Source organism: Mastomys coucha, unplaced genomic scaffold, assembly GCF_008632895.1.
Source record: "Mastomys coucha isolate ucsf_1 unplaced genomic scaffold, UCSF_Mcou_1 pScaffold18, whole genome shotgun sequence".
In the NCBI taxonomy this organism is placed as follows: Eukaryota; Metazoa; Chordata; class Mammalia; order Rodentia; family Muridae; genus Mastomys; species Mastomys coucha.
This window is the reverse complement of record NW_022196900.1, coordinates 2,857,045-2,866,704: the sequence shown is the minus strand read 5'-3', so window position 1 is coordinate 2,866,704 and position 9,660 is coordinate 2,857,045. Positions and strand designations below refer to the sequence as shown.

The window sequence follows — 9,660 nt, the reverse complement described above, 5'->3', positions numbered from 1 at the left end:
CTCCTCCCCTCCCTTCCCCTTTACTCCTCTTCCTCTTCTTTTTTCTTCCCCCAACCCCTATAGTCCTGGTTTAGTTTTATTTCCCAACACAAGTCCAGCCTCTAGAACATTAAAATGAGCTGTTCCAAAGCTCAATTAGAACACAATTTATGCCAGGTGGTGGTGGCGCACACCTTTAATCCCAGCACTTGGGAGGCAGAGGCAGGGGGATTTCTGAGTTCGAAGCCAGCCTGGTCTACAGAGAGTTCCAGGACAGCCAGGGCTTCACAGAGAAATCCTGTCTCAAAAAAAACAAACCAAACCAAACCAAACCAACAAAAAAACCCCAAAACCCAAACCAAACAAACCCCACAATTTACAACAAAATATGGAACACTTCTTAAATTTATGTCATCCTTGTGCAGGGACCATACTAATCTCTGTGTTGTTCTAATTTCAGGATATGTGCTGCCAAGAGGGAGTGAGCACCTCTTTCTTTCTTTAAAAAAAATTTTTTTTTTCAAAATTAGAGTTTGATTGTGGAGCCCTGACTGTCCTGAAATTCACTTTGTGGACCAGATTGGCCTCAAATTTAGAGATCCGCCTGCCTCCCGAATGCTGGGATTAAAGGCATGCACCACAGTGGCCCAGCCAGTGAACCGCTATTCCCAGTCTTTCAATATGGTGCTCACACACAGGGCAAACTTTCTAGAAATTGAGCTACTTTTCTTAACTCTGCTTCATACTTGGGGACTCCCTGAAATTGTTTAATGTAGCACAGACAGGAATACTGGTTTCACCTGAATTGTGTGTGTGTGTGTGTGTGTGTGTGTGTGTGTGTAAAGAACAGGCCTCTGCAGGGTGGTGGCCACGCCTTTTAAGCCCCATGCTCCAGAGGCAGAGGCAGCTCCAGAGGCTGGCCTCTGAGTTTGAGGCCAGTGTTGTTTACAGAGTGAGTTCCAGGAACAGCTAGGGCTACACAAAACAAAACAAAACAAAACAAAACAAAAAAACAGCAGCAACAATAACAACGACAAAAAAAACCAACCTGCCTTGAAATAAAATAAAGCTAGGGTCTCAGGGTAGCCATAGCTCAGGCTGTTTAAAGTTACTATGCAGTGGAGAATGACCTTGAACTCCTGACTGTAGGCATGCAACTCTTCACTTAGTCTCTGAGACAGACTCTCACTGTATAGAGCATTGTCTGGTCTGGAACTCACTCTGTAGACCAGTCTGACCTCATTGCCCCTGCTTTCCAATGCTGGGATTACTATTAGTGATGGCCTGGAGTTTTCTAGGCAGCCCAGGCTATGCTCAAACTTGTGTTCCTCTTGTCTCTGCCTCATGGGTGCAGACTACAGACACCTGCCACCCTGTTCAGCGGTCTTTAGAAGACAGTCTCATTCCCATACAAGACTTCTGGACAACCACATCTTATAACTTCTCCCACTGAGGTACTGTGTGTCTCCCTGGGCTTCCTGCCTATCACCTGCCTCTCGAAGGCAAACACCCACCCTCGTGCCTCAGCAGTGCGGCTTCCGCTGTGTCTGCCTGTTCTTCCTGGTCCCACCAGGCCCTCTTTGGGTCCCAGAGGACCTCTTTGGCTGCAGGCAGTCTTCAGCTCACTCCCGACCTCACCCCCATAGTTGAGATCCCACTACTGTCTTGAGCCCCAGCCCTGTGTTGGTCTAGCCTGGTTTTTCTCATGGAGTCTTCGGCATGCCTTTCCTAAGAGAAGCAATGTTCAGAAGGCAGGGCCTGGGATGGGGACCCCAGGAAGCCAGGTCTTGCTTTTTTCCTTTTCTCCCAGATGAGGACCCCAGAGAAGAGGGTCTAATTCTCTTCCCTCTCCTTCAGGTTGAGGGCTCTTTGAGGACCAACCCAGGATTGTTTTTCCAGTCCTTCCACCTTTCTGTTAATTTCTGGAAACTTCTATCTACATCCCCCTCTACACAGCTTTCTCTATAGCCCAGGTCTCAGGAGCCTCTGTGGCTTTCTGCAGGCTACCCTGGCTCTGGTCTTAAGAGGTAAGCCAGACACTTGGCATATAGTACTAGCCTTTTCTCTGGGACTCTGAGGCCCAGAATTCACACCTGGAACTCCACTTCTGACCTCACAAAGGCTGCCTCAGAACTCAGGCTCCACGGTGCTATTGGCAAGAGCAGAGATGCTATTTTGGGCAGTGTGTATGGACTTGGCTTAAGTGGCATGAGCCAAACCCTTGCCCTACTGACCTCTTCCCTGGAGAAACACAACAAAACTCAAAGCCACCCTGCGGAAGGCCAAGAGGCCGGCACTAAGTAAGGACTTGGGAGAGACTGTCCAGCTCCATCCAGTTCAGTTGCAGTTTGAACATGCTTCTGTGATGGAGAGACAGAATCAAGACCAGCTGGGACGTTCACAGAGGGACTGAGACGGAGGCTAAAAGACACAGAGCACTTCTACCTGCAGGTAGGCTCGGACAGGGGAGCTTTTTGGGGGCAAGCCCAGCAGGGATTGCTTGGGAAAGAAAGTTCATCAGGGGTTGGAGTAAGGCTCTCTGCCCTGGTTCAGCCCTATGTGGCTGTGTGACATGGACAAATCGGCTGTCACTTGACTGTGGCAGGGCCAGAGCTGCTGAGTGGAGCATTGAATGGAGGGTGCATTGGACCGCACCATCAGAAAGGTCCAGTGGAGGGAGGAGAAAAGAGCAAACAGACTGGGCAGAAGGGAGGCAGGTCAGAGATGGGTCTGCTGCTGGCTTCTTCCCCAGAGTCGTCCTCGGGGTTTTGCTTTTAAGGTTAGGGATATAAATTGATGCTTCATCCAGAGAAAATTGGGTAGAGCCTGGCTGCTGAGGGCAACTGGGGAGTTACCCTGACAGTCTGAGAAGAGGATAGGATACAGGGCAGGTTTTAGGGAGGTGGGAGGGCCAACTTTGGCATTGCGTCATCCAAATCCAAAACTGGGTAGATGGCGGACTTGGGGAGGTCAAGAGAGCCTTTGAGGAGCCTGGTCTTGAGGCCCAGGGTCCTGGGATAGCATGAGTAGAGGGGAGTGGGACTACAGGACACTCTCACGATTATTTGAGGCACTCCCTCCTTCTTCCTCCCCGCCTTCCTCCTCCTCCCTCCTGCTTGCCTGGATTTGGGATAGCCCTGGCAAGCGCTGTCCTGATTGCTTCTCCCCTGAGAAACTGAAGTTTAATGGAAATATGGGGCCAAGTTCTGTGTCCCTCACTCAGCCCTAGGTTCTCCTCTGGTTCCACAGCATCTAAAACTCAGAAAAACAATGGCTCAAACAGACTTGCCAGGGGGGAGGGGTAACCATCCCTCATACCCCCCAATTCTAGCCCCCATCCTTGGCCCAGAACACCTCAGTTGCTCTCCTGTCCTGCCCCCAGCCTTCTCCTGAGGGCCGCTCCTCTCCTAGGTCCCTTCTTTTCCACCCACCCAGTAGCCCATGTGGCCCAGCCCACCTGTGTCTGACGTCCCACAGCACAGCCGATATCAGATTAAGGGAAGCTCTGAAGATCGAGATGAGGATACAGGACTGGTGAACAGGTTCTGCCTGCCCTATGTAAATGGCAACTAGCTGAACCAAATCCATCACCTTTTGACTCTTGGGTTCAGCCAGAGTCTGCACTAGTCAGGGTTCGGATCTTTTCACCTCCTTAAGCCTCCGCTCCAAGCCTTGCTCTCCCGGCTGGAGAGCCGTGCTGTCCTCAGTCTGTACACATGCTCAGACTCCCTCAGCAATTCTTCCCTTTTCCTGAAACTCTCTCCCCATATTTACCCACATGGTTACTCCGTCAGCCCCTCCACTCATTTCCAATGAGGCCCCTCAGTAAGGCTTCCCGAGACTACTGTACTTCCGGTCCCACGTCTTGGGCAGCCGATGCATTCCTAGTTCCCTTCCTCTGGTTTCTACATCTCTGTAGTCCTTACTGCCCTTTCAGGCAAGCATGCTTATTCCAACTCATTGCTGAGTGCCGAGAGTATAGATGATCGCCCTCTGTGCCCTCTCACTGGTCTTAAAGCCCCAGCGGCTCCTTTGGCATAGACAACGTTGCTGTTTCAGCCATGTCTCCCTTCTTGGCTTTAGACCCACTTCATAAGACCAGCAACTTGAACGCCAGGTGAAAACAGCCTTCTCCGCCCCTCCCAGCCTCTCTCTCCTTCCTGTGGTCTCAGCTCACACAGGGGTGACCTTCTCCTCAGCTCCAGCCAGAAGTCAAGGATGTTAGAAGTCCTTGATGTTCCCTCCCTGTCATGGCTCTCCTCTAAACACTGATACCTTAAATGCCTAGACTTTGTGTCTCTCCCCACTTCCCCAAGGCCCACCCAGCCACACCTGTCCTGTTTCTCTTCACCCTTGAGACCCAGCCAGTATCTTCCCCAAACGCCAGCCCTGTACCCCCTAACAGACACTGGTGCCTGAAACTCATTTTGTCTTCATCTATCCGTCCATCAAACAAAGCTTTTATTGAACAAACGTTTACCAAGTGTCAGGCTCCCTTGGGAAGCTCTGGTGTCAATCTGGTTAAGATTGTTCTCGGTTATTTGGTGATCGCTGCACATCTGTGGGCCTGGCACTAAGGGTCCTCGGGGAAGTGAGACCCTGTCTCTCCTTTCTTCCTTCTCATGGCTCGCTCATCCATTCACTCCCAAGCATCTCCGTACTGGCCCAGTTGTAGAACCCAGTACATTTGCTGAACCCCTCCCCCACCTTCTGAAGAACCTACTATTTGTTCTCAGGCTTCTGTGCTGTTCATAGAGCCCAGCATCAGATTTTGCCAAACTTCACAGGTAGAGTTTCCCGCTGTTCCTAAACTCAAGTTCTGCAGAGAGACAGACGCAACTGAGTTCTCTTTCCCATCTACCCCAGACCCTGCCCCGCCCCAAAACAGACTGCACTTTCAGTTCCCTGCCTACCCCCTTTGCAAATCGGCCACACTGGTACACACCCCTCCTACCTATTCAGTCTGGGGCAGAAGCAGAAGAGGCCTTAGCTGGGTCCTCTTACCTGTCATGTCCCTATGGCTTTTGAGTGTGTCCATCCCAGCTCTCCCTACTGCCCTGGGGAGGAGAAGGTTCTGGGGAGAGGCAACTGAGTTACCCATTAACTCAGCCATGGGCTGAAGGGCCGATGGGCAGGAGGCAGACTTGAATCTCCTTTCTGTTTGTTGGCTTGGTCTGCTGCTTCAGGTCCACCCACGACTCCACAATGGCCCCCGGGTCTGTGCGTGAATCCATACAATCAGTGCTACAGAGGAATACGGTGCGAGAGTTCCTGGCGGAGTTCCTGAGCACCTTTGTCATGATGGTGAGTTGGTGGGTGGCTTTAGGTGTGTGTGTGGGGGGGCGACAGAGGCAGTCCCTTTAGCCCCTCCTTACTGTTGACCCCAGGGTCATATCATTCCTTCCCCTGCCTCTGAGCTGGGATCTGGGAAAGAAGAGGAAAGTAGAAGGCCTTTCTCATCAAGTCTTTTTTAGGATGGAAAAGGGCTCACGTAGACCATGATAGAGTAGAGTCAGGGGTTGGTGGATGGGTGGGAAGGAAAACCAGTACTGAGGAGACTGGGGAGCAAGGCATGATGGCTCCTGTCTGCAGTGTCAGCACTTGGGAGACCTAAGGCAGGAGGGTTGAAGTCAATTTGAGGCTAGCCTGCTGTACACAGCAAGTTCTAGGCTAGTCAGGGTTCTACTGTGAGGCGTTGTCTCAAAACAAAAACGAAGCTAAGTACAAAGACTCAACCAAACAAAAAGGAAACGATGCCAGACCTGGGCTTGATGGTGCCCACTCGTGAGGCTGAGGCAGGGAGGGCTGTTGGGTCCTTTGTCTTGTTGCTCCATAGCAAGTTCAAGACCAGTACTGTGCTACATGAGAGGTGGGGAGACCTTTGAGAATTGATCTGAGGGAAATGGGTAGTCTGTCAGACGGGAATGAAGGGAAGGCTAGGTGGCTCAGCAGGCAAAGGTGCTCGGTGCGCAACTCTGATGACCAGGGTCAGTCCCTGGAGCTAAGGTAGAGTTGGGAGGAGAACACTACCTCCTTAAAGCTGTTCTCTGACCCACACACACGCCTCCACGGGGGCATGCGCACCCCACTCCCATCATACACATACACACTTTTAAAGAAGTAGTAGAATGCTATGGTGGTGCTTGGATTTTAGAAGGTAGCCGTGGAGAGGAGCCTGCCTGCCATCAGGAGGTTGGAGACTGAGGGATGATGGAGCCGGGGATGGACAGGAAGACGTTTCGAGAGCTGTAGATGCATCAGGAAGACTTTGCAGCCACAGATGAGGGGAAGCTCTGAGGGGCTGTTCTGGAGCACAGGGTCAGTACAGGCTTAGAGATGAAGCTAATTGGGATGAGATGCCAGTGGAGGGATCCAGGAAGTATAAATAGGGGACGCCGGTGCTCAAGGGAGACTTGGGCTGGAACGAAAGAGGTAAAGTTCACTATGAGGGTGGTTATAAAAATTGTTCAGAATTAATGACGTGGGAGGGACTCTGGACATCTCGGCTTTTGTCCTAACCCCGACTGTCAACAGCTGGCCGGAGCAGGTCTCTCCGTAGGTCTGAGCCTGACTTCCCAGTTTCCTAGTGTGTGGAATCCCAGCTTCTGCTGTTGGGAGTTGGGTCTGAGTTCTGGCTCAGCTGTATAATGTTCCACGGGCATTGTAACAGTTCAGGGTTAGATTCTTTATTGACAAATGTGAACAATAGCATCTGGCTGACAGACTTACATGGAGGTCATGTGCCAGCACCCAGCATATGTATGATCGGTTCCTTGTTAATTATTATTAATTTTTAAAAAAGATTTTATTTTTAATTTTACAAATGTATGTGGGTATTTGTAATTCCAGTGCAGATGTTTCTGAAGAGCAGCCAGTGTTCTTAAGCTCTGAGACATATCTCCAGCTTGGTTTTGCTTTGTTTTTTGTTTTGTTTTGTTTGAGACTGATTTTCACTGTATAGCCTTGGCTGTCCTGGAACTTGCTCTGTAGACCAGGCTGAACTTACAGAAATCCACCTGCCTCTGCCTCCTAAGCTGGAATCAAAGGCGTACACCAACACCACCTGGGTGGTTTTTAAAAATTAAGATAATTTTAAAAACGAGTGTATGTGCACATGTGTGCCTGTGTGCATGTGCATGCATGCATGTGTATGTGTGTGTACTCGTGTGTGTGTGTGTGTGTGTGTGTGTGCGTGTGTGTGTCTGTGTGTATACATGTGCACATGCATGTCACTAGGGTCACCCTAGCTATTCTTTCCTCTCTGTATCCCTCACCCACATCCTTAGCTTCTTGGCTCCTGAGCTGTGGGGAGGACAGCCTGATCCTCCTCAACTCAGAGCAAAGTAATTTATTTATGACAAGACATTCCAGTCCTGTGAGGGCTGTTAAACCTTGGAATGTAGGAGGCCAGAGGGTGCCACCCTGAAGACGGAGGTGAAGCGGGAACTGCGCACACGGTGTGACACTGCCTACATCGCCTTTTAAATTTTCTTTTCTGGCAGTGCTGGGGATCAAACCAGAGTCTCATGCATGTGCAGTCAGTGTTCCATCACTGTTTCTCCAGCTGCACCCCTAGTCTCTCCTTTTGAATGTTTTAATTATTTTTCTTTGTGTGGGCACAAGCTTATTACAATATGAGTTTGAAGGCCAGAGGACAGCACACACAGTAGTAGGTTCTGTCCTTCCTCTAGTTTTGAACTCCAGTTGCCAGGATTGGCAGCAAGAGCCAATCTGCTAAGTCATCTCACCAGGTTCTCTCTCCCTCTCTCTCTCTCTCCCTCTCTCTCCCTCCCTCTCTCTCTCTCTCTCTCTTTCTCTCTCTCTCTCTCTCTGTCTGTCTCCCTTCCTTCCTTTCTTTGTCTCTCTCTCTCTCTTTTTCTTTCTTTCTTTCTTTTTTTTGGTTTTTTGAGACAGGGTTTCTCTGTGTAATAGCCTCTCCTGGACTCACTTTGTAGACCAGGCTGGCCTGTTAACTCACAGAGATCTGCCCGCCTCTGTCTCCTTAGTGCTGGGATTAAAGGTATGTGCCACTACACCTGACATTTCTTTCTTTTCTTTAAATTTTTTATCTGTCTGTCTATCTATCTATCTATCTATCTATCTATCTATCTATCTATCTGAAATAAAATATTTCTATGGAGTCTCAATTAACTTCAGTTTTGGACTCCTATCTCAGCCTATCTCATGAGTGATACCATGCTAGGCTTCCTTTCTTTGATTTTGAATCTTATTGAGCACCTACTGCATACTAAGCACCACCATGTTAAGCTTCTCACATGCAGCACCTTCCCAAATCTTTACGATGGCCTGTAAAATAGGTACTAAATTATTATTAATTTAGGCGGGGTCTCTATATAACCCAGGCTATCCTGAAACTCATTTTGTAGACTAAACTGCCTTGAACTCACAGAGGTCCACCTGCCTCTGCCTCCTGCATACTGGGCTTACGAGAGTGTGCCATCACACCTGGCCTGAAATGGGTACTAGTATCACCCCCATTTTACAGATGGGGAAATGATGGGTTCTATGAGACCAAATCACCTGCCCAAGCCTAAATCAAATTTGGGTCAGGCCAATCTGTCTTGACCATCCTTCATGTCTTTGCTCTGTCCCTCAGCATAGAGATGGGAGGCTTGCTAAGATCCTGGCTGGTTAGCTCTCCTCCAGCTTGGATAAGGCGACTTGCTTTTGGTCCCTGGGTAGTTCCAGAGCACCTGGGCTTCAGGTCCCATCTGTAGAGTGGGGGAGCAGCAGCCTTTGCTCCACTCATTCTCTGGGGGGGCTTAGAAAAAGAATGCCTGTAAAAAGAGCTTGGTGAGGCAGGACTTCTGAGGGACAGTGTGCTATTGTTATTTTCAGTTTCCAGTCCTGTGCCAAGAAGTGGGGGCTTTTGTGGTTTTAGGAAGCTCAGTAAATCACTAGGGTAAAGGTTCTGCCAAAAAGGGCTAATGTGACCTTGGGCCCTACATACTACAGCTGGATGAGGTCCATTGTTCTCGGAGCGGGTTTCCTGGCTTTTGCTGGGACTTTGGTAGGCTGGGCTATATTCATTGACCAGGGAGAGGAAGGTCTGGAGCCACCAGGGCCCTGGAGACCCTGGAGCATGTGAGCTACAGGGCAAGGATTGCAAACTCGGATGCCACAGCAGGAGGGAATGACGTGAAGGGCTTTGGCCCCAGTCTGTATAAGGGTGTCACTGCATCTGGTCCAGATGTCAGCTGTCATGAAGAGTGGAGCAAAGGCCAGTGTTCCCAGATAGTCTTGTTTTTTTCAAGAGCAGCTGAAACTTCCAAAATTAGCTATCCCAACACAACCCGGGTGACGGATGAATCAGGGCAGCACGCCTTGCCAGTTGGCAGACCTGGCACAGGGCCATATTGTGTGAAGCCTGGTCACATGCTCATCACCATTAACAAATGGCTTTGAGGCCAGGCAGTGGTGGCACACCGCATGCCTTTAATCCCAACACTTGGGAGGCAGAGGCAGGTGGATTTCTGAGTTCGAGGCCAGCCTGGTCTATAGAGTGAGTTCTAGGACAGCCAGGGCTACACGGAGAAACTCTGTCTCAAACAAACAAACAAAACAAACAAAAACAAACAAACAAATGGCTTTGAAGCCAGGTGTGGTGGCACATACATGTAATCTCAGAACCCCAGAAGCTGAGGCAGCAGGACTTGCATC

The 9,660-nt window shown here is 49.9% G+C and overlaps 1 protein-coding gene and 1 pseudogene across 1 annotated transcript in view; one reads left to right on the top strand and one right to left on the bottom strand.

The window, feature by feature from the left end:
• Positions 1–361: 361 nt before the first annotated feature.
• On the bottom strand, positions 362–460 carry LOC116097232 (annotated as a pseudogene).
• Positions 461–2,114: 1,654 nt separating this feature from the next.
• The window catches only part of Aqp7 (aquaporin 7), a 13,735-nt gene continuing 6,189 nt past the window's right edge, over positions 2,115–9,660 (top strand). Inside the window, exons 1-2 of the mRNA XM_031376750.1 lie at positions 2,115–2,430; positions 5,166–5,283. Of these exons, the coding sequence (XP_031232610.1) occupies positions 5,185–5,283 (99 nt within the window). The 5' untranslated portion in view covers positions 2,115–2,430; positions 5,166–5,184. The remainder of the gene's footprint in view (positions 2,431–5,165; positions 5,284–9,660) is intronic.